The 24409-nt window shown below is 44.8% G+C and overlaps 1 protein-coding gene across 6 annotated transcripts; it reads right to left on the bottom strand.

Moving 5' to 3' along the window:
* Nucleotides 1-303: 303 nt before the first annotated feature.
* On the bottom strand, nucleotides 304-22915 carry MAX (MYC associated factor X). 6 transcript variants are annotated; one of them, XM_082618931.1, is made up of 5 exons: nucleotides 22627-22905; nucleotides 21876-21902; nucleotides 14376-14483; nucleotides 1876-2005; nucleotides 304-626 (listed from the first exon to the last, which is right to left on the bottom strand). In XM_082618931.1, the coding sequence occupies exons 1-5, from the start codon at nucleotides 22660-22662 to the stop codon at nucleotides 439-441; spliced, it is 489 nt and encodes a 162-aa protein (XP_082475057.1). In that variant the 5' UTR covers nucleotides 22663-22905; the 3' UTR covers nucleotides 304-438. The 6 variants fall into 6 exon arrangements, with proteins under 6 accessions (XP_082475057.1, XP_082475058.1, XP_082475059.1 ...); XM_082618932.1 differs by having other exon boundaries at nucleotides 1876-1999; nucleotides 22627-22901; XM_082618934.1 differs by lacking the exon at nucleotides 304-626 and adding an exon at nucleotides 1400-1613 and having other exon boundaries at nucleotides 1876-1999; nucleotides 22627-22915.
* Between the last annotated feature and the right edge of the window lie 1494 nt (nucleotides 22916-24409).

A 24409-nucleotide genomic window follows, 5' to 3' on the forward strand; every position in this document is an offset into this window, starting at 1 on the left:
CACAAAGTCTATCAAACAGAGGTGAGGGTGGCCCGGGAGGAGAGGCCTGGGAGGGGCAGGAGTCCCCGGGGCACATGCGCCCGGCAGGGCTGGAGGAGCTGGTGGGTGGTCAGGACACCATGTGCTCAGAGGTCTGGCCGGCCGTCTGTCCTCCACAGAAAAAGCTGCCAAGTTGGGGTGTTTTGGTTTGAATATTCCTGGTGGGGACAGGGAATCCCTGAAGGGAAACGTTTAAAAAAAAAAAAATAGTGGAAATGGGGAAGGAGAACGAGAGCTGTTGTCCAAGAGCTTCTACGTAAAAATAAAATTAAAAAAAAAAAAGGGAAGGAGAAAACAAGAGTCTCTTAAATGGTTCTGAGGGTTTTAAAGATGAACTGAAAGTAAGATAAGACGATGGAGGAGACAGACAGTTTTTATTGCTGGCCTGCCCCGTGGAGCTTAGCTGGCCTCCATCCGGAGCTTCTTCCTGCTTTGGGGCTCTTCGGGCTCCGACTCCGAGCTGGAGTCTGAGCCCCCATCGAAGGCAGAGATGGTGCTGCCCTTGGCGTTGGTGTAGAGGCTGTTGTCTGAGGAGGGGTAGTTGGTCTGCAGTTGGGCACTCGACCTCGCCTTCTCCAGTGCACGGACTGAAAGGCAACCAAGCGAGCGGGTTACAGCCTTCTGGAGACTGGGGGAGTAACCGAGTCTCAGGTCAGGGTCCAGCCTGTTCTTCCGAAGGGCTTGCTGGCCCCCGAGGCTCAGGGTGGCTCATAAGTAACTCCCTTCTGGTGGCTGTTCCACCTGCACACTTCATTTCCCTCCGCCTTTCCCAGCCAGAGCTGAGCGCTCAGTGGATGTGGCCAGCCACTCTGCAATGCCACCCAACCCTAAAGAGAAGGCTTGTGATGTCACTGTCCTGCTGTGGAAGCCCAGTACAGAGACAGGAGCACGAGCTCCCTGTGGGACCCAGCGGTGCAATAACAGCGAAGCTGGCCTGGCAATGCCAGGCTCCACAAGGGTGTGAAGGCCACACATCAGCAGGAAAGGATGACAGAAGATGTATCAGCCAAAGAAAAGTTTTGGCTTAGCTCTCATGTACAAGATCCACTTGGAAAGACAAGCTGGACACTTGGAAGCAAGTCACCAATACACACAGAATACCTGGGCTTTCCGACACACGGCCCCTACATGCAGGCTGCTCGGCCCGGTGACCAACCCGCTGCCGCCTCCCGCTGCCCAGCCCTCATTTCAGCTCATCTGGAGCCTGGAAGGTCAGCCCATTTATTTTAGTTTAGTTTATTTGAGGTGTTCTAACCCAGGTGGTTACTTGCATTTCCTTTTACTTGCATCTTCCATGAGGGAGGAAGAGAAGTGAATTCCCCAGGAACAAAGAACTTGATCAGCTCTCGCTTTCCCCTGTGGTTGTAGGAAAAGGCGGATGTGAGCATTGGAGAACAGCATGGGCCTGGCCCAGAGGCTGCCCTGATTGGACTACCATTGACAACGGGGAGCGCTCACTGTCCCTGAACACCTGGAGTCTCTGTGGCGCTTACACAGCACACTCCAATTCAAGGACCTCACAGCTCTTTTGAGACACCTGATGCCAGGTGTGACCCCTACGACAAGCGGAGCACCTGAGCCCCAAGAAGGGGAGAGAGAGCAGGTCAGAAAAAAGTCTCCAGTGTCTAACCCCTATACTCCACTGTTCCCTCACTGAGGGCTCAGGTCCTTCCTCAGGATGGCTCTACACTCGACTACTCAGGCCCAAGAAGGAGGGCCACAGCTGCTTAGGAGCACTCGCTCCGGAACTGGTTCTGGCTCAGCAGGCCTGGGTGCGAAGCCCTGACCTGGCTGGAGCACAGCAGGGCCAGATGCCCCACAAGCTCTGCCGCTCACCTTGCTGCTCCAGAAGAGCATTCTGCCGCTTGAGGTCATCAATATCTTGCTGGTGTGTGTGGTTTTTCCTTCGCATATACTGGATATACTCTGTGGCTTTGTCTAGGATTTGGGCCCGGGATGCCTGTTGCAATATGAGAAAAAGCAAAGGGGACAAAATAAAGACCTAGTCCACGCAGTGAAGAAACCATGCCTTTCAGCAAAGACGGCATGAGGGAATGGAAGCAGGAGGGGGAGGGGGCACAAGGCTGAGGAGACAGCGTAAGTGCTATCGGGAATCTTGTTTATACCAGTCAAGGCACCAGCTGCTTTACATAGCTTACCTCACTGGCTCTCTCTGAGAGAGGTAGCTCCACCAGGAACCCAAGGCTCAGAGACGTTTACTGGTTTATTCAAAATAAGAGTGTAGAGCCTGGATTCAAACGCAGGTCCAACTCATTCCTGAACTTGTACCCTGCCCACCCGCTTTGGTTCTTTAGGTTGCTTTCATGTCTTCAGCCAGGCTATTCTGAAAACATTAAAATGCTACTTAACTGAGACCTTGGGCCATTCACTCTCTGCTAGGGCCTGGCTGGCTACAGGCAGCTGGTCCAGAAAGACAAGATCAAGATCTCAGCTGGAGGTGGCTCAGGATGGGAATGGGTACAACGCTGTCAGGATGGGAATGGGTACAATGTTGTTCATCAAGGTCCTAGATTTCAGACAAGCTTTCAGACCGTTGTTAACTAGTTCCAATTGAGCCATGCTGCTTTGTCATGATTTCAGCCTAACTGGCTAAAGAGAATTTTGTGAAAGCTGTCAGAGCTTGATGTCAACACAGGAAGGGCATGAGATTGGGCCATTTCAGGAAGCAACCACACCTTTACCATGGCTGTCGGTAGCCTAGGCACTGCCCTGTCAGAGGAACAAGTTAATGAGCTAATAAAATGGATGTCAGGTTACTCGGCCCCTGGAGGTCAAAAGTACCTGGAAGATTCCCCCCAGGTTGCAAACACAGCCAGAGTTACTCATGGCCAGGCAGCCAACCAGCTGAACTGGTGGAATGGTACAAAGCCAAGAGAAGCTCAAGGCAGGGTAGTCTAGTAGCCGAAGTATGTTGGTGAGGCACCTCAGGCACCTGAACTGGAGCAAAGCTTCTTAAATGGCAAAGAAAACAGCCACACTCAGGCGAGCAAAACTAAATCCACCTGTAGTATATTCTGACAATCTCAACTCATAGACTTCAGCAGGGCTGGGTATCAGAGAGGTTTGGAAGGCCTGGGTTTATTCACCAGTTCTCACAAGTACTAGAGTTTCCAGGCTTTGTCTTATAGCATCCTTAAGGCAACTTCCTCAAAAGGAAATTGTTCATATTCAACCGTTTTTATCTGGTGCGAATTACATACAAGGCACGGAGCAGACACCGTGGGGAAACAAAATGTATTAGTCATGGCTTCTTTTGCCCAGAAGCTAACTTACTATCTAGTTGAGGAGATAAATGTATTTATATACAGACAAATCACAGGGCAGTACCAACAAGTGTAATTTGAGTAGTACAGATTAGAAAGGCCACGGGAAAGATGGCTTCTGGCTGGGGTGATCACCTTCTGAGTGCCAGGCATTAGCCTCGGCTCGGCACACACAGGCTCCTATCTGAACCAGTGAACCCTGGGTTAGACTGAGGTGGAATCTGTGGGAAAGGGTTGCTCTGGGCAGGGAGAATAGCACAAGCAAGGGCATGAGGGTGGGGACAGGACCAGGCCTATTTCTTTAGTTGAGTAAGTCAGCTTACGTAGAAAAGAATGAGAGCACCTACCAACGGGGGCTTGCAACTCTGGCTACAAGGCCGCTTCAGAAGCTGTTTCCCATTTCTGCCAAAGGGGACTTATTAGGGTTAATTACTAGGTGATAAAATGAAAAAAAGGGGGGGGCACATATTTAGAAGGGACTAATTAAAACACCCTGCCTCTCTGGCTGCTAGAGATGGGATTAAAAACAAGTATTGTAGGATAGGTGGCAGGGTGGCAGAGTGGGGAGAAGAGTTTAGGAATCCAGGAGACGGGTACCTCCTAGGTCCTGTCGTTAATGGGCTCTGTGACTGCAGACACAGTATTTCTCTCCGTGGCTACTCCTTATCTGATGAGAAATTCTCTCAGACCCCACCTAGCCTTCCAAATGCTATGCACTCCATCACTGATCTAATTGTTATACATATTTACATCCCAGTCTCTCTTTAAGTTTGACTATTTTTTCAACTAACTGTTGTTCCCAGAAAGCAACATTAACCCTTATTTAACTCCTCATTTGCATCTGGCACAAGGGAAAAAAGCAAAATCTCTGAACGAGAGCACTTGTGGGCTTCCCTGGTGGCGCCTGCAAACGTTCAGAGATAATTTTTAACAAATGACCACACCGAGTAGCAGCCTGAGCGCTCCCAGTTTCTTCTTCACATATTTATACATGAAACCACGAAGTGAAAAGGGAGAAGCAAGCACAGCACAACAAACCAAAGAGAAAGATGCCATGAGAGATGGAAGTTTTTCCACCTCAAGGCAGTTTTTGGATGAAGATAAAATTCATAGATGCTCAGAAAACAGTGTCTTGGGATCAAGAGGTCTCCACAGAAGGCCAGATTGGAATAAACCCAGCACAAGGCCTCCAGAATGCTAATAAGCACCGCCCTTCCTCCAAACCCCCCTTGCCTAAGGAGAAGCACCTAGGCCACTTGGGGTATCCCTGACCCCCACTTACTAAGTCCAAAAGCATGGTTCAATTAACTTTATTTTGCCCCCTCCAGGGTACTCAACAAGAAGTCCCACAAGAAAAAATTTAAAGTACAAAATACAGAATTCCCCCAAATTTACATGTGCATCTAGTCCAGCGAAGAAAAAGCCAAAGGTTGAAGGTAGAAAATGCCAGACTCAGCTAAAATCCCCTCTCTTCCAGTTTTACAAACCATGCAAGGTCATGTGACCTGCCACAGGGTTAAGGTGCAGGCAGGCCCTTGCCTTTATGAGTTTATACTGTGAACAGCAGACATGAAGCCAGGAAAAACCCTGCGCTTTATGGCCTGGACTATGGAGTGGCCCTGGGCTTTCGGTTTCTGTTTTCTAAACCGTGCCCAGTTGGCTAAGTCAGCAATCTCCGTGTGTGTGTCCCTGAGCAGATAACACTTGGTAGGTCAACACGTCCACAGATTGACTGTTGCCTTTGGGTACCCAGTAAGGACCTGAATAATTTCTTTCCTGCTAGTTTTTACAATTAGAAGGTACCAGTTCTCATTCTGCCTTTCTAAGCAGAAACATGTATCTCTTTAATGGTTTGGACACAGGATGGCCTATGGCCAAGGGCACTGAAAAGGCATTGGGCCTTCTGGGTAGTAGTTTAATGCACAGTGGCAGTCAGGCTTCTCTTTCCCTCTGGGAGCCACGCAAAAGGACACTGGACGCCCTTGCCCAATCGCGTTCCAGAGCCACGGCTGCACACAGCGATACAAATGATGATGATAATGGCAGCAGCTGAGTACTTACTAAATGCCAGGCACCCTCATACAATACTCTGATGTGTTATTTCCCCTATTTTATAAATGAGGAAACTGAGGCACAGAGCTGTAACTTGCCTGATATTACATAACCAGTGGGTAACAGTGAGTCAAGATTTGAACCCAGGCCTCCAGGACACCCTATTTTGGGACCACAGAGGAGGCTGTGGAACTAATGAAGAAGAAGATCAATGGAATTTGGAGAGTCTGAGCAGGAAGAAAAGGACTAGGAAAGAGTCACCCAATTTGTCTATAAGGACATCAATGAAGAGCCTGGTGAGGGTGATTTCCTTGAAGGAGTGATTTTAGGTAAATCATCTTCACACAAGTAATGGGTGCAGGAGTGAGTTGAAGCTGAAGCAAAGATGAAGACTGGTTTTTAGAATGAGGCTGAAAAAGTAAGAAATGGAAAAAAAGTAGCGTGTAATAACCTCAGCATTGAAGGAAGACTGTTTTTCTTTTTCTTTTAAAGGCAGGTGAAACTCAAAGTGACCCCTAGCAGAGAAGAAGCAAATACAGAGGAAAAGCCAGAAGATGCAAGTTAGCTTGAAAGAACTGACTGAACCTGGGCCTGGGCCAGGGGAAACGCTGGCCCCCCGCACTGCTCTGGCTTCATTACCTAAGAAGAGGAAACCCGAAATGGACAGCGGAGAAGACCCCAGCGTGGCAGAGGGGCCCAGCGGTTCCTGTGCCACCTCTCCTGTTCGTACGCAGTTGCTGGCCTGTTTGCATCCCTGCCCAGAGCAGCAAGGAGATGGAGGAAAGGGCCACCCCAGCCTCCAGAGGCACCCACTTGAACAGAACTCTGTTTGGGAACAGAGTGTACTCACCTGGTGTGCTGCAGCAAGAATCAACTACCTATTTCATGAGAGGCCCCAAACCCAGGAATCTGATTCTAATTAGTACCTTTTAAAGGTCCCAAATGATTCTTGAAGTAGTTAACACTGATGTTTAGGATGACATCCAAGGTCATTAAATCCCATTTAAGGTAGTGGTTCTCAAAAATTTTCATATAGGGCAAGAGTCCCACACATTTCTGGAGCTGTAAATCTTTGTGTTTGTTTAGACAAAAATCCAAGTTGTTTAGAAAGCAGGTGGGGAGAGGTGAGGAAGAGAAGAGTCGTACTAGCTTGTTAACATTAGGAACACCATTGCTCTTCCCTAGGGTCCTAATGCTGACCTGAGAAACAGTCATCTTCGCTGTATTTATCATTTTTTCCTCCTGTCAAAATCAGATCCTACCAGGCTGATGCTACAGCTGCCCTGTTCTGCCAAGAACCAAAACGCCACATCCTGGGGAATGAAAAAAGAACTACTGCCTGACTCACCAGTTGACATGTTTTGTTATTTTAAAGAAAATAAAACCATTATTTTCTGAAACCTGCACAAACTTCTATGCATAGTAAGGTAAAGGGAGGCCTAGGGCAAAGCTGGTGTACATTTTCAATTGAATAAGCCATGTTCTGGAAACAAATATCAAAGCACAATAAATTTGGGTCTGTATTAAACTAGTTCATTCCAAAATGGAACCACCATCAATGCCAACAAGGGAGGCTGGAAGGCTGTGGGCTCAGAGCTAGCATAGCCATGTGGCCCCTCAAAGGCTTCTTGTGCCTGGCCCTTCCAAGCCCAAAGGACCATTTTCTTGATTACTAGGGGAAGGCAAAGCTATCATGCCCCATTAAGGGCTTAAAGCTGGGAGCCAGACATTTGTTTAAGGGTCAACACAAATCATGTTTCAAACTTTGTATTCTTTTATCTTGAGCCCTTGGTGGTCTGAAATGAAGGTGTGACATTTCCCCATCAAACTCTGACCACAAGGGACAGGAGCACAGGGTTTCCTCAAAGAGGAAATACAACTAGTAAATAAACATGGGGAAAAGGATTTAATCTCACAGGGAATAAACAAAATACAAAATTAATTACTACCTTTTGCCTACTAAATTAGTCACCCCCTCCAAAAAAAAAATTCCAGTGGTGGTAAAATTGCTACTCTCAAAACAATACCAAAAGACTAATCTTTAGAATTTGCTTGAAAAAGAAAGAAAAGAAAGAAGACATGAAAACAATCCTCCTGGAAGGCATTTTGGCAACATACAGCAAAAAATCAGATGTTCTTACCACTAGACCCAGCAATCCAACTTCTGGGAATCTGTTTTATAGAAACAGCCACATGCATCAAGATGTTCATCACTACATTATTTATAAAGTTAAAAGACTGGAGGCAACCTGAATGGTTAAAAGAAACATGCCTAATAGCTAAATATGAACACTCTATCACTTGGGGAAAGGGCATGTTATGTGAAAGCATCAGGCTATAGCCTTTACCCATGTAAAGCAGGCGTATGAAGAGACCAAGCCTTTACCCATGTAAAGCAGGCGTATGAAGAGACCAGAGGGGATACACAGATTGATAACACCATTATTCTCTTGTTTCTTAGACTCCATCAATAAACACATGGATTTAAGAGCGGCCTTTGCCGGGGGAGGAAAAAAAAGGGGTGAGCTTTGTTTAACATCCACTTTAAGATGGCACCCTATTTCAGTCATGTTAAAATGGGGTGTGGGATGGGGAGAGTGCATCTTTGAACCGCACTGTCCAGCACAATAGCCACCAGCCACAGGTGGCTAGTAAGTACTGAAATGTGACTAGTCTGTAACGCACTGTGGTATCCTAAATGGGTGGGAAATCCAAAAGGGAGGGGATATATGTATATGTATGGCTGATTCGTTTTGCTGTGCGGTAGAAGCTAACACAACATTGTGAAGCAACTATACTCCAATAAAAATTAATTAAAAAAAAGAAAAGAAATATGACTAGTCTGAACTAAGACGTGCTGTAAGTATAAAACACACACTGGATTATCAAAACAGTGCAAGAAAATAATATAAAATATCCCACTAGTAATTTTTACTATATTGATTATATATGGAAGTCATACTTACTTTTGTATATTATGTTAAATAAAATATATTATTAAAATTAATTTTACCTGCTATTTGTGGCTTACATTAAAATTCCACTGGATAGCACTTGTCTTAGAATCTTAGAATAAAGGAAAGGTTGTAGTTGTGTTAGAGGAATGGAAGGACTGTTTTTCTTCTTCCCATTTTTCCAAAGTTTCTGCAATTTTGTTAGAGGGGAAAGAAAAGAGAAATGCTGGAGGGAAGGCCCAGTAACCAATTCCTCTTCTTTCAAATCTCCAGATGGAAAAGCGGTAAGTAAGTTTCCTGACTCTCTAGTCTTCTCTATGGGAGTGAGCCCTCCCCTACTCTGTAGTGCAGAGACTTCCAGAAGGATGGACAAAGCTTCTGTCCTCAAGGAGTGCACCCTTCAGTTAGGTGATAAGAACTGTCACAGAAAAAAGGAAGACATAGGAGAGGCCCCATAAAGGGCCAGTGGGGTGTCAGGGAGAGTGATAACCCAGGGTTCTCAGGGTGCTGAGGCATTTGGTACAGCCCTTGAAAATGGGCAGGTGGAGACTGACTGGCAGGGGTGGCCTCATTGGGGAGAAACACAGGAAGGCACATGGGCAGGAAACACGGGGAGCTGGGGAGCCCTTCTAAGTGGGTCTCTTCATTGTGAAACCCCAATGTCATCTGGGTGGTGAAGCTGGAGTTGGGACCTTGGTGGAAGGAAAGAACTCAGATAAACCTGAAGATGACATTCCTGGGGAAACAGAGGAGGGTGTACACTGCTTCATAATAAGGGAAGGAGCAGAAAAAGCAGGAGGACAAGTTGGGTGCCTTATTCAGAGAACATGGGATGCCAGTCCTTACCTTGATGGGCACTGAAAAGCCTTTGGAGGCTTTGGCAGTGCAAAAATACAGTTAACAAAGAATTCAATGAATCAGTACATTTACAGTTGCTGAGCCTGGAGCTTAAGGGAGACCTGGACAACTATGGACAACAACTTAAGATGTAGAAAATTTAAGAATAAAAGAACTGCCCAAGTTGGAGTCTGGCCAGGTAATAACCCTGTTGAGTAGTAAGGTGAAATGGGTAGGGCTGTAGTTTACATTTCATTTAAAAGACAACCCCTTTAGCAGCCCAGATATGATGTAGAAACACTGCTGCTGAATGAACTGCCTGCCTTAAAGGGTGTCCACTGGAGTGAGCTCCTCCCAGTGTAACAAGGCCAGGTGGAGAGAGGGCTTCCTTCCTTCAGTCCATAAACACTCACTCTGCTCCCTACTGTGTGCCAGGCACCAAGGGAAGAAATATGACCAAAGGTGTTCTCCCTGCCATCAGTACTTACTACAGTGTAGTACGGGAGACGGGCGGACAGTCATCAAGTAACCACACAAATATGTATACAGTTACACCTGGGATAAGCCCGGGTCTCAGTGCTGAGTGAGTTTAACAGGGAGACTGACCTTCAGCAGTAAGAACTACTATGTTCCCTGGTATAAGGGGCTATTTGGTTTCAACATCTACCTGTTAAGGACACTGGGCTTTAATGAAGATGAAACAAATTAGCTCCGTGTTTTAACCTCTTACTTGATGCTCAGCATGTTATATTATTGTTAATTGTTAGGTATAATCCTCTCCCCCAACAAGAGAGCAAGATTCTCAAGAGGAGACACCATGCATTACACCTCTTAAATCTCTGCGGCGCTCACATATAAAAACGTGAGCACAACCATGTGGGCTGTGGTGGTTTTTGTCAAAGAGCTGAGCAAGCCCACCGTTTCCTCTGGCGCTCTCACTCCTCAGCTCCTTTCTGGGAACCTACAACGAGCCGGAGTCGGTGACAGCAGCCAGCAGAGGCAGTGCCTTCACGGTCTCACCTAAAACAAAGGGACTCTGACTCACTGACTATAAGAACTCTTACTTGCTGACTAGAAGAAACACTTTTCTTCTTTATTTTCATCTTAGGTTATAATCTCTTTTTAACATAGCATAGCTCTATCCAGAAAGGAGAAATCCAGAGCACAACTGCCTGAGACAGCAATTAAGTATGATAAATAGGCATTTAGGAAGAGACTTAGAAGATGAAAAATTACTATACACCACTATTCAGCTACATATGGCACTACTGAAACAGAACCTTTTTTCACTAAAGTCAGCCAGGCTAAGGAGACACTGTGATTGGATACAGTCACTCTGGTGCAGGTGCTGGGGCTAAGTCACCGGGGGTGGGCACAGAATTACAGCCCCACGCAAAGGCAGACTGATGGGCTCGCCACCACGTTTGCCCCCCACATAACAGCGTGAGCTCAGTGCCAGCAAGCCACTGGGCAACACTCCCTAGCACCCAACCAAGGACCCTCAAAATAAGGAATAGTTCTGTTCAAGAACAGTAATATCTTCCTTTGAAAAGTGGGACCACAGTCGTTCTTGCCCTTGCTCCCTTACTCTGGTTGACTGGCTGATGGTTCTAATGCCATTCCATCTTTCCTGTGGGCTCCATGTCCAGCTGAAAAACTATGGGAAACAAAAGGCTCAGGCAACAAGAGTTCAAGAGTCTACTTGTGAACAATGTGACCTATGGCAAAACCCAGCTGGACTGCCAACTATAATGATCTATTTCTCAGAACAGCTACGTGGACTCAGACAAATTTATAAACTTTCAGTGACCCTTAACTCTGCACTTTGGTGTTGTCTACATATGCTACTTCAGGGGATAATATTTTAGTAGCAACCCTAGTATGACATACTGCCAAGATTACTGACCCTATCCAGGGGAATCTCCCAATATAAAGACAAGATATAAGAATTTAGGCAAGATTTCTTTAAAATATCCTTAAATTGTTTACCCCTATGGTGTGGTAGAAAGATTGAACTTGGCAACCAGCAGTCCTGAGTTCTAGTCCCTGTCCAGCTACAGACTGATCTGGAGCTTGTTTCCTCATCTCTGATACATTAAGGATGGCAGGAGCCCTAGCAGTAGTAATTGTCCAATTATAATAGTGTAGTACTCACCTCAGAGAACTGCTGTGCAGATTTCATTTTACATTGCAATACAGATATTAGTTAATACTGAATTTTTTACTTAAGCAAAAGGTGACCATTTTATAGTAGAAATATAGGAAACAAAGGATAAATAGAGTTTGGGTCTCATGTTTAAAGGGGTTTTTTTTGTTGTTTTTTTTTAGTACAAGTATCCCCATTCTTGGTTAGGATCCAATTCAATCAGTTTTAGTTTCTCTTTAAAAAACAAAAGGCTTATTAGAACACATAGGACAGATAATCCAAATACTAAGTGAGAAGTCACTTGGAACATAAAGGTGAACAAGTCAAAGGAGACTGGCGGCCTTCGCTTCAAGAAACTGATCTAAGCACCCCCAAAACTCACAGGGCAAAATGATCATTTCATGATTATTTACATAATGTCAGAACCTTAATTACTGCAATCCAATTCAAGAATTACCCAATTCCCTTTGGTTCAAATACCACTTTTTAAAAAACTGCAACATTTAGGGAGAACTAGGAAGTCTGAGAGACCAAAGTATTCTGTTAGACTCACTGCAGCACCTGTGAAACAGTGTTGGCAGGGAAGGAAAATAATGAAGATTGTGGAACTTAGTGGGAAGGGGCTGGGGTCCAACCAAAGCTAATAGCCACTTACTTCCTTTATTCATGCTCAACATGAACATTTGGACTGGAACACACAAAAGCATTCTGAAATCAGAAAGGCACCTGGTTAACTTCCACTGGGCTTTAATCAGCTAGAAGAAACCTGGCCCCTCGACCACTCCCTTCCCCTAGTCATGCTACTTCTCTGACCTCATCTCCTGCTATGGTCCCTTCACTCACTCTACTCCAGCCGCTCTGGCCTCTGTCTCCTTGACAGGCCCAGGAATGCTCCCAGGTTCCTGCCCCTGGACTATTCCACTCACCCTCCCTGGCCTGGAATGCTAATCACCAGATAGATGCATGGTTCTTTCCTTCACTTCCTTCAAGTCTTTGCTCAGATGTTGCCTTGCCAGCGTGTTTTTTCGTCTGCCCTAATGAAAACTGCAACCCTTCCTTCCTTGTTTTTCTCCATAGCACTTATCTGACATACTATATATATATTTAATTATTAGTTCATTTTCTATCTTTTCCTCACCACACTAAGAGCTTCTGCTTTTGTCTACTTTGTTCACTGCCGTATTCCTAATATCTAGGACAATGACTGGTATGTAGCAGACCCCCAGTAAGTATCTGCTGAATGGAGTAAGTGAATAAATGAATAGGCCACAAAGAATGACAACTGTTTGGTTTGTAAGGTTACCAAATTCAAACTGTCATCTTCCTTGAAGAAAGGAGACAACAGGATTTAGGGTAATGTGATTTTAAGGATTTAAGGAAGAATGTTATAACGATGTAAAATAGACTGAATAAAGAAAAAGGTATAGTTGAGCTCTTAAGACTGACCTCTCACAAAGTGTTCTTGAACTTAAGAAAGCCTAAGAATCACCTGACTGCTGGTTATAAATACAGATCTCTAGGCCTGCCTCCAGAAAGACAGATTCAGTAGTGATTCTGATGGGGGTGATCCACAGGCCATTTCTTGGGATATGCTGCCCCGGCGCCACTCCTGATTAGATGTGAGACTTAGAAAAAGGTAGCTCTTGTCCATTTACTTCACCAAAGCCATTTTAATTGATACCATGGCATATGAATAAGCACCTACTGTCAATAGTTCAGACAAACACAAGAGATAATCCTTTGTACATGTGTACTCTGACTAAAAGGGTGAGCCTCTCCCCCCATCATAAAGATTTCCTGTGGTGCTTAACAGTGTTGTATCCAGGAATGTTGTTATTCCAGGTAAGCACCTTGGTCCAAGGCCATTAAGCCAAGTGCACACTAAGTAGGCCTAACCCAGGGCAAATTCTGGTTTTGCAATGCTAGGTATTTACATGGCCTGTTTTATGTTTTTCATAAAGGTCAGACCTACCCCATCCTTTATAGCCACACAGCCACACCTTAAATAACGTATAAAGCAAGTGGCTTACCAGACTGGCAGTATAAATAAAATGAAACCATAATGGTCCCAAATTTAATTCTGGATAACCAAACAAAACCAGGACTCCTACCACAGAGCTAAATCTGGAAAGCCATTCAAAGCCCACCTGAAAGCAACAATTTTTCTTAAAACGGTTGCTTTTTTTTTCGGTTGCTTCTTTAACACTGCATTATTGAACCAAAAACCAAAAACACACAGGTCTTCTTCCAAGTTTGCCACTTATACACTGAATAGCTGCAGAGAGCAGCCAGTTATATTGTGTGAAAAGGATGGAACTAACTGTGCAAACACATATTTTCTCCAAATTCCAAGGAGTGACCCTAACCCACAGACTTTTTACTCAAAGCTTCGGACTTTGTTTTTCAAATGTAGAAACAGCTGGTGCCTACCTCTCCAGGGAAAACAGTTTCTGGAAGGCCACCAGTGGGGTAGAGGGATGGTGGAAGAAGAGTAGTTAGTTTTTTCTTCCATTTCGTATGAACACATCTCTTTACTCAAGTCCCACATTTAAAATGCTCTTTACATGCCTTTGAAATAATAACTGTTGGACTGGGAGATCACTGGTGTCCAGATTGGTTCTAATACATTCCTGGGAAGTTTCATTTAAAGTAAGTACTCACTTCGAACCATATAAAAGGAATTCTCATGGAGGTCCAGAGAATCACTGACCTCAGGAATCCTTAGCATTATTCCAAACTACTATATGCTACTCTCTATATTACACTGTATAGTTATAATAATTTCTTGAATGAGTAATTTATTATACATAATACTAATTTTAAAAGAGAGCTCCTACTGATGTCTTAACAAGCAGCTCCATTACATCTGACATCGTTTGCTAAGGATGAACTACAGTAGGTAAGGTGTGTGATGACTCCCAGAAGAATCAAAGATTAAGGAAACCATGTCACCCAAATATCCCTGACTCCATTTCTTTCCAGAAAGGTGAATGCCCTGCTAAGCCCCACAGTGAGTTCCAAGTTAGTGGTGGTTAAGCTAATCAGCTTTCTCAATAAACTCACCTTCTCTCCTTGGAGTGATGGGACCGAGTCCCGCAAACTGTGAAAGCTGTCTTTGATGTGGTCCCTACGTTTTCGTTCCAGTGCATTATGATGAGCCCGTTTGTCAGCCTGGAAGAATGGGAGAAAGAGCACATTAGTGATGTCAGTCCTTCTGCTTGGTACAGGTGAGTGGGTACAGCCTGGAAGTATATGCTGTCAGCGCTGTCCCAGGTGACTGGACTGGGAAGGATTTGTCCAGGTGGGCAGTTAGGAGTCTCCAGAATTAGGCTCTGTTAAAGGGGGAGAAAGGGGTGAGCAAGGCTTTCGACAGGAACATCCAAAGTAGCTCGATGCATCCAGTTCATGCATAAGTAAAATAAAAGTTATTCACGGGGACAAAGTGTGACTCTCCTGTAGCATCAGTTTTCTCCCACAACTTACTTATGTGACACAACAGCCGCCAGTCCATGGCTGGGAGGTGACCAGGGAAAAGCTGCAGTGGGCCCCTTCATAAGATGTGATCACCCCCACTGTAAGAGATTCCCCATGGTGGGTACCCAGGAAAGGAGTTACGTCACTGGTGCACTGTTTCTTTCCATGTGAAACCATCACCATGAGTCTGCTCTGGGCTCCAGCTCACTAAGGGGTACTAGTTTTAACATCTTCTTGCCAAATCATACAATAGAAACTAAAACCTCTAGAAAACCCAGATGCATGAATCTGCGATCATTATGACAGAGCTGATATAGACGCCAACTGCATTCCGAGCTCCTACTTTTTAAAGTGCATCTAAGGTGCTATTCAGCCAAGGGCTTCCCTCACACAGGCTGCCAGAAAGGCGGTTCTCAGCCAGTAAACCTCTGACACTCACATATTCTCAATACATCTCATCAGGCACCTGTGGCACGTCATGCTTATTTGGTGGTATCTAAATACCCACAGGCCAAACTCCTTATCCTGTCCTGCTTAGAATCACAAAGAACAATCAGCTGGAGAGGGACAGAGACGGCCAAGTAATCAGTGGCAAAATACACTGGCTTCAGGTGGAAGAGACAATGCTGGAGAACACTGCAAGAGAGCTTTGGCAGGTCCCCATTAAAGGGGCGGTCCCTCCAATGAAGCACAAACGCTCACTTAACCTAAAGCAAGAACTTCACATCTGCACTCCGGGAATTATGGGAAATACTATACTCTAAGAACTTACCCCCAATACACAAGGTTGCACTGGGCTAACCTAAAGAGGAAGTCTGTACAGAGGAGGTTCAGGTAGTTTTAATCTACCCAGACACAGCACCAGGAATTTAAAAAATGAAGCAACAGGAGTAAATAACTTGGCTTAGCACAAGAATGCCTCAAATGAATCTTTATACTAGACAAGATGTTCGGACAAAAGTCTATAGAGACAAGAGTTATAGGAATGAAAGAACTTGAAATTCTAGTATCTAATCCTAAAAGTCTGAGTCATTACAGAGGAAGAGGCTGAGAGCAGCTGTGGTAATTTTAGTCACTTCCTGGTCTCTCGAGCCCAACACCTCACCTATAGCTCTGTTGAACTGGACACGGTTCCCATCACAGCCATGGTTCTCCATGGCATAGCACTCATTTTCAGGGCAGATGCCTGGAACACTTCTAAAGCTCTGCTAATCTTACGCCTGGAATCTCTGTAAAAATGAGTGTCTGCTGAACTCCAGGGATATGTGGAATTTACAGGGAAACTGAGGGAATGATCAGATAACCTGAGGCTAGAGGAAGGTAACATACAGCATTAGAGCAAGAAAAGTGCAGGTGCATTCTATCAGCAGTATGAATAGCCTGAAAGAATTAAACATATTTAAGTACCTAGTCCTTTTCTAACTTACCATTCCCTCTAGTCATCTGTTGATACATAGGTAAGTTGGCTGGGTCTTAGACTAAAGACTTAGAGGGCTGAGAGATGGCATTTGGCTTCTATCTGTCTCTCCTGTGTTTGCTACACACTCCCTAGGATGGTTTATTTACATGCAAAATAATCGCCCAGCTTTGGTATCCAGCAGCAGCCCAAGATACTCCTGTCTACTAAATCACCCTGATTCCTGGCCCTCGTCCCAGCTTAAGAGCTGTGCACAGAAGCAGTGACACCAGTTACCCACAATCCCTCTTGTTGATACAAATAAAATTCTAATTGTCTGTTTTCTTTCTGGGAGAGCCCTGCAAATCTCAAATGGCTAGAATCAAGTTGGACTTGGTTTCACTCAGGCCTGCAGTAGAAGGGTGGAGCTAAGTATAATCTAACACCAAAATCATCCCCACAATGCACTACCCCCTTCCCATTCACTGAGCCCTGAAAGGACTCAAATGGACAAGTCTTTCGGTTAGAGGATTGTAAGTGAACTTGGCTGTGGACCATCAGCAGAAATCTTGGCTTCTCATCTGGGAAACCAGCCAAGTTTGAGAAGTTGGCTCAACAAGGAAAGGCAACAGTCCACTGCCTGGTAGAAAGCCTGGGCTGGGGACTGTTGTTCTCAAAGTAGTGGATGGAATTTCTGTGGTGGTTCCAGGCCCAATTTAACCAGCAGAAGAGTGGAATCTTAGACCATTCCCTGCTGCCATGTCCATCCCCAAGCTGCTACACTTAACCAGAGTCCATTTTAAAGCTCTCAGAGACAATGGCAATGATGTATTTTTCTTCTTCTCCAGCCTCATTTGAAAGAGCAAGTTAAAAACATGCAGAACTAACATGTCTAATTCCAGGCAACTCTGAACTAAATAATACCTCTAGTGGCTTGAAAGACCTTTAAACGTATGAAAAACCTTTACACAAGACTGAGAACTCTGTTTGGGAAACATTTCCAAATGTCCAGCCGGATGAATTCCCTTCCCCCGCGACCCATCCAAATGGAGGGCCAGTTGCCAGGCTTATCACTGCTTTGTTAACTATCTTTGCTTGCTGGCAACCCTTTTTGAAAGGGACAAGATTTGAAGACTCCCAGTGTAAGGCACCTGAGATCCTCCCACAAACTCAAAACTAGTTTAAAAAAACAACAGGTGGGGAAGGGTCAAACAATTGTGTGTCTTGAACAAATAAAGCTCAACTCAGATGAGTCAGCTTTCTCTCAGCTATACTGAGAAAGATGTTTGATAATGGAAACGGGTGATACCAAACAAATTCTAGGAGACAACAGAAACATTCTTGGGCTGTACAGCAGGCCCACAAATACCTCCCCTATACATCCTACAGGAGCAGTGGCTGGATGCTGTCATTCTTTAAGTACGCTGGATTTGCAGTTTCCAGCAGACAACCCTTCCTTCAGGGCATCCTAGGCTAACAGAAATACTAAAGAGCCGTGTGATCTTAAGAGTGGCCCACAGATGCTCAACAGGAACTCCGACACCAAATCGATTCCAGCTTTGACATCTCTGCCAAGGTTTTTATTCAGCCTCTCAGTATTATTTCCACCAAACTTTCCATACTGGCAGCCAGAATAAAAATCTTCACCTACAATTTGTCCATCTCTGACACTAACAAGCACATGTTATCTTAAGTGTCGTTAAATGTTGAAGGCAAACGTTATTTTGTTAGCCAAGAAGTTGCTAAACTGGCAGTAGGTCATTCAAGCTAAGGAGGGCTGCTCAAAACTGAAGAAATCTCTTTAAATTATTTCCTTCCAACTTACTGCATAGAGAATACATCTTCCTTCAAGGCATTACATCAGTCAGCAGCATTATTTCCTGCAAGTTCTAGGTAGGCAAATCACAAGGGGAAATGAATGATCCATTATTCAAGTATGACCAAGGTTCTCCAGAGCAATGTCCTCTCTTGCAGGTCACGTGACACCTAACCCCATCTATAAGGGGAATCTTCTCAATTCCAATATAGAAAATTCCCACCATATATGGAATTAGAGTTGCCCAGTAAACATTTACTGCCTTTAAGAAATTTCAAGGCTAGATTTTAGAAAGAAATAGTGTTGCTTATGATTACTTAATAAGCTACTCTTATTAAACACTAACACTGGAAATACACAGGCTCAAAATTCTCATCAGAAAAGATCTATTTACTACTTCTGATGGGAAGCAAATGGATAAATAAAACTGAAATTCTAAGCAACTTAATTCACTTTAAGCAACATGAAAATTGCAACATGAAATTATGGGCAGCTAGGATGAGAAATTCACAAAAGTCCTTAATAGGAGATATAAATTGCAACTTCCCAACACCTCTCCTGTTTGAAGCCGACTGCCTGGTATACATTTTTAATATCCAATACATACATGTGTTTTCCAGGCTATTCAAAAAAATCACTTGGTGCCTAAAAAAACTTGGGAACACTATCATCCAAATATGCCATCATACTATACCCGTTTTCCTTGATCAACTATTTTACCATTACTGGAATCTTGAAAAAAGACTTTTAAATATAAGAACGCCCTTCAACAGGTATTTTTAGGAACCAAACCTGGCATCCACATCACTGTCAACACTCTAAGCAGACACAAAGTACATGTATCATGTAGCACTTCTGCCATGCAACTAATTCCGGGTAAAAGACAGTAGTTTCCTGAGTAAATTCCAATCTCAAAGGTGACCAAGCTCATTCCCTTCTGAATACATTGCAATTTCTAAAGAAACAAAGAGTTCTGAGAAGTTAGAAGTATTTCATACCAGAAAGGTCCAGAAACAGAATTGTACAAATCTGTTTCTAATCCCCCCCCCAAAGATATACTGTAACTGAAACACGTGCAGCTGTCATGAAGGATAAGCTGAAAAAGGTCTTAGGCTTCCAACTAACACACTAACCCTACATTTCTTGTATATGTTCATTCTTTAAAACAAACAAAAAAAATCCCAAGCAGAAATAAAACAAAGATCACCTTGTATGAAATATACCTGCCCCAGAAAACTGTCTTTGAAATGCAACTTTTTCCCTCCAAAAAAATAATAAAAATAAGATAATATCAGTGGGATTCTGAGACATATTGAATTTAATAATAAAAATTATTGTTTGGGATTACTTCCTTTAACAAAGCTTACTGGTCACCGGAGAAGTTGTTTTCTGTTCGCACTGAGGCAACAGAAAAAAATACTCGTCAAATCAGTTTCACTTTCTGTTACTGTTAGCCTCACTTCCTAACTCTGTTATTGCTGGGTATCCTACATTTCTTATGTAGTAAGGCTGTAGCTATTGTAGTGACATTATAAAACATGAATGAATACCTCTTTTTATATTAGGACCCACAGGACCGTTTCAAAATAACTTTTTTTAAAAGTTCTTCTGCAGTTCTAAATATTTGGTTGTTCACAGTCCACACCCTTTTCTGAACTAAGGCAAAGCTTAAGAACCGTTTCCCCCAAATTAAAAAAATATATATTTATCTATACTAAATGTCAGGAAATAAACATAGTCACACAGAAAAAAAAATCCTTTTTACCCTACGTGTTCACAATAATTGCTTGATATGCTATGAAATTTGTCTATTGCTTCTTCTCTCTATGCCATTGTGATTATCTTGTAACAGATAATATTTAAATGTCTCAGCAAGTAGATGTGTCAAATTAAAAACAAAGGGTCAGAACCACTCCCTGTGCCCACCTTCCAAAATCAAAGGGAAAAATCCTAAGTGCCTTAACAGCGAACTGAAAACCTCCAGACCAGACAATGAGATGAGCACTCTAGGAGAGTGGGGACATTTTCATAATTTAATAAAACGATTTACATCAACAGCCATGTGGACGGGCATTCTGAAAAGCAGAAAGCGCTCAAGAACTGGAAGCCAAAATTTCACAAAGAAAATCCTTATCTCACTGCAAAGCCAATATAATTCCAATTTAAATAATGATTCTTCAAAGGAAGCCTAAACAATCCCTACCCTCCAATCCTGATCAAGCCCTAGGACAGATTTTACAACCAGAGATTTGGAGGAAAAAAATGTTTTAAATAGACGGTGTTCCAAACATGAAATTCCATGTTTACATTATTAAGGATAATAGTAACCGACAAAAAGGAATTTAATTTTCAAACGTATGTATAAATATTAAGTATCTGACAATACTTCAAATATTCAAAGTACTGTCTTCAAATACTTCAAGGAAAAATAAAACAAATTCTTTTTTAGTGACTAGTACCCAGGGATAATTTTAAACCCCCTGGAACAACTGCATTCTTGGATTTTATGGAAATATCAGCTTTCCATAAGTAAAGTTTTTCTAAATGCCTAACTCCTTCGACAACCTTAGAATCTGTGCTCTAATGAAAAGCAGGTACAATTAAGAGGGCTTGCTTTTATCCTGTGATAATGAAATTATTAGACCAGAGGTCTCAAAGTGGCATCTTGCAAATTCTAACAAGCCCCTAAACAACTTGGTTGCCTCATACATTATTTTAAAAATCAGAAAAATAACATCAAAGTCTGGATTTGTAATCTTTCTTTTAAAATAGGAAGATAAGACAACACTAAGCCCTCATTCCCACATAACAGCAACCCACTGGACTTTAGTGACTGCCTTTTCAGAAGAGGCGTGTGCTCTCTAGTACCCCAGTCCTCACCTCTGCTCTCTACTTTATTCCTGACTATCTCACTGCCTGGGCCACCTAGAGACATCTAAATTTTGGACCCTCATTCTCTACACTTCTTACTGCTCCCATCTGTCAAATGTTAGATGCTATGGTTTACTCATTTCTCTTCTCCTCTGATTCTGATTTATTTTGTCTCTATTCTTTTTTCTCCCTCTAATCTATTCATGGAACACCCATAGTACTATCTCAGACTCCAAGGACATGAGATTTGTGTCTATCTTAATCCACAGAACCATCCACTGAGAACACTAATATCCAAACTCTGAGAAATTATTGACAACACGGTATGGTCTCAACCATCACCTCTTAGCAAACCTCTCTCTACAGTGCCACTTTTCTTCAACAGTTCTTTTATTGTCTTTATACTGCTCCTTCAACTCAAATATAGTCAGACCACAATAAGCGGCTGAATATGACACGTTCACATTCAACCTTTGGCCCCTCTACATTTCCAATTTCTGCATTAGAATAATACCAGGTTGTGCTAGATTCCATAGGTCTACAGCAGTCACGTGACTTTTGGTTAAAGGTGATTACTGCATGTGGCTTCAACTTCACACAACTATGCAGATATGGTTTAGAACCTACTTGTTCCTAAGTAAATCTGGCCACTTTTCCCTGAAATAATACTACAATTTACTTCAGCATGATGTGTTTCTCATTTCCCACTTCTATAGTGACAGCTAGAGCCCCCAGCGGAAACCTACAGAAGGATTCATTTCCTTGCATACAAATTCTCACTCACCTACAGTCACTGAACCTCACCACCTGAGAACCTAGAATTATGAGGTTCGCAAACCCGCCCCCCAACCTAGAACCCCAGAACAAGGCCCCACCTCACCTTAGCGGTTAACAGGAGGGTTTACTACAATATTAAAAGTAATAGAACGATCTCTTTTTCTCTCTGACCCCAAAAAGGACTAGAACTGAACGGAAATGAAAATGAAACGGAGAGTAGGAGACGTACCGCAGATTGAAACCTCGGTTGCTCTTCCTGGAATAAGAGAGAAAAAAAAATAGAAAATATAGAAGTTATTTTTACACTTCATATTCAATAATAAGAAAGAAAATGCCGGCGGCAGAGGAAGCGGCGCGGGGGGGGGAGTCAGCCCTACCCCCCTCATCCCACGCCCCCATCCCCCCTAGCGGGATCCGGTAGCGGGGCAGGGGGGTCCCGAGCGCCGCCCCTCCTTCCGGGAACCGACTCGGGACAGAGCGGGTCCAGAGCACTGTCTCCTCTCCTCGCACCCAGCTCAGGGCGTCTGGGCACTCCCAAGCCCTCTCCGCCCTCCTTCACCCGCCAGGATCCGCCGCGGGTCACGGGAGGAGGGGGTCGCGGGCCGAGGGAGCAGGTCCTAAGCGCGGTGCCCTTCCCCAGGATCCGGACAATGGGATCCCAGACGCACCCCGTCCCTGTCCCCCGGATCCTGAACTGGATAGGGTGGGAACGGGAGGCCGCAGCACCTTCCTCCACCGGGGGAGGTGGGGGTCCCAGAGGCCGCGTGTCTCCTCCCCACCTCCAGTCCCAGAAGGCCGCTCCGGCCAAGAGCCCGGAGGAGAGCGAGCCGGGAGCGCGACGGAGGCGGTCCCGGCCCAGGGTGAGGAAGGGGAAGGAGGCGGCGGCTGCCCGGCCCCCTACCGCCGTCGCCCTGCTGAGAACCCCGGCCGCTGTCCCCGCCTGACAACCCGCAAGGGAAGCAAGAAGCCCCAGGACTCACGTCGCTCTCCACCTCGATGTCATCGTTATCGCTCATTTCCTACGGCCCAGGGAGCGGCCACTGCAGCGGCGGCGGGGAAGGGGGAGGGGTGGAGGGGAGGGGGAAGTCACCGACAACAACAAGCCGAGTCCCCCCACACACACACTCACTCACTCACTCACTCGCTCTCTCACTCACACACACACACACACACACACACGCACACACACAACACGGGCGAGAACCACCTCCTCACTGCAGCACCGGATCAACGGCGGCACGCACGCCCGGTCGGCCCCCTCCCACGTGACCAGGCTCGTCACGCTGGGGCCGCCGAGACTTGTAGTTCTTGTCCGTTTGACTGACGGCCCAGCTAGCTCCAGAGAAACTACAAATCCCATAAGGCACTGTAAACAGTCGTCGCCAGCCCGGCTTGTTGACGGAGCCCAGAGCGCCTGCGTGCCCCGTGGAGGGGGGGCGGAGAGAGAAGCGGCGCGGTGCCTGCTGGGAGTCGTAGTCCGCAGACCGCGAGTTGTCAGGAGATTTTCCTCCCGAGGCAGCAGAGGTGGCTGCTGGGAAGACAGGACACGTGGAGGGAGCTGGGGCTCCTGGAGCCGGGCACAGGCTGAGCGCCGGGCGCCGGGCCCAGGGGACAGGGTGGAAGCTCTGGATGAGTAGCCGCCTGCCTAAATAACGCTGCCTCTCCTTGGTGCGACTGGTTTTACTCTGTGTTCTAGATGTGTGAGTCGCTCTGCGTTGCGCCCTGGGGCGTAACGCCCCTGCTGCGGGGATGCTGCTGCGGCGAACTTGGGGGCGCGGCTCCGGATACCCACGCGGACCTCTGGGATCTGGCTATGGCGAGGTGTCAATAGTAGGTGTTAAATGGTATTACAGGATAGGCAAGATGACCGGCCTCGCTGAGGGATCACTCCCAGCCACGAGAATCGTGTCTTCATTCATCCGGGAGTGACCATCTTGTTACTCACGTGAGGGTCGTCCATTCACAGATACCCGCCCCTCAACAATCGTTTACGTGGAAATAAAAGCTCCTTCTGAATTTGTTGTAGCCTAAGCAGTTTGAGGAGTGCCCCAGTTCAGAGTACCATAATTAAGAATTGTGAAAAGTATCAAAATGGAAAACCGGTGCAGCTCCCTATCCAGTTAAAATCTTATTTAAGTACTGTGGCATGAGGTGTGATCGTATCCATTTCACTAATATATATTGAACGTCCAACATGTGCCAGCACGGGAATGCCATAATATCTAAGACTGGAACGGACCCTGTCTTCATGAAGCTCACGGTTGTGGAAACAAAAGTGAGACTGCCCTGCTGCCATTTTAAGAGTGTACATCAAGTCCCACAGGAGGAAGAATACTACTGATAATAAGACACTTTCAACCCTAAGACAAAGTATCCGAACTACTTTTTTAAGTCTGCTGTCTAGAATGAATGAAATCTTGAGCTTTTCCCATCAGTTACTGATTCCCTAATGAAAACCATTTTATCCCTGACTTTTGAATACAGAAATTTGGGAATATGTCATTTGTGACATATCTTCCCATGTGAGCATACTATCTATGCTGAAGAGATAAATGTAAACATGGTAATCTTTACATTTTTCCTTTAAATATGTTGTATTTCTTATTCAGTGGTCCAATCCTACTGAAGTCAGCACGTCTTTGCAAGTATACTTATCTTTTCTAAATGCTTTTGTCTCAGTCTTCCTTTTACACTAAGTGGGGGAAAGAGATATAAGCAGATCATTATAGGAGCTGCTGGGCTAGAAGGGAGACAGGGTAGTTC

Source organism: Mesoplodon mirus, assembly GCF_964341445.2.
Source record: "Mesoplodon mirus genome assembly, chromosome: 4".
Lineage (NCBI taxonomy): Eukaryota > Metazoa > Chordata > Mammalia > Artiodactyla > Ziphiidae > Mesoplodon > Mesoplodon mirus.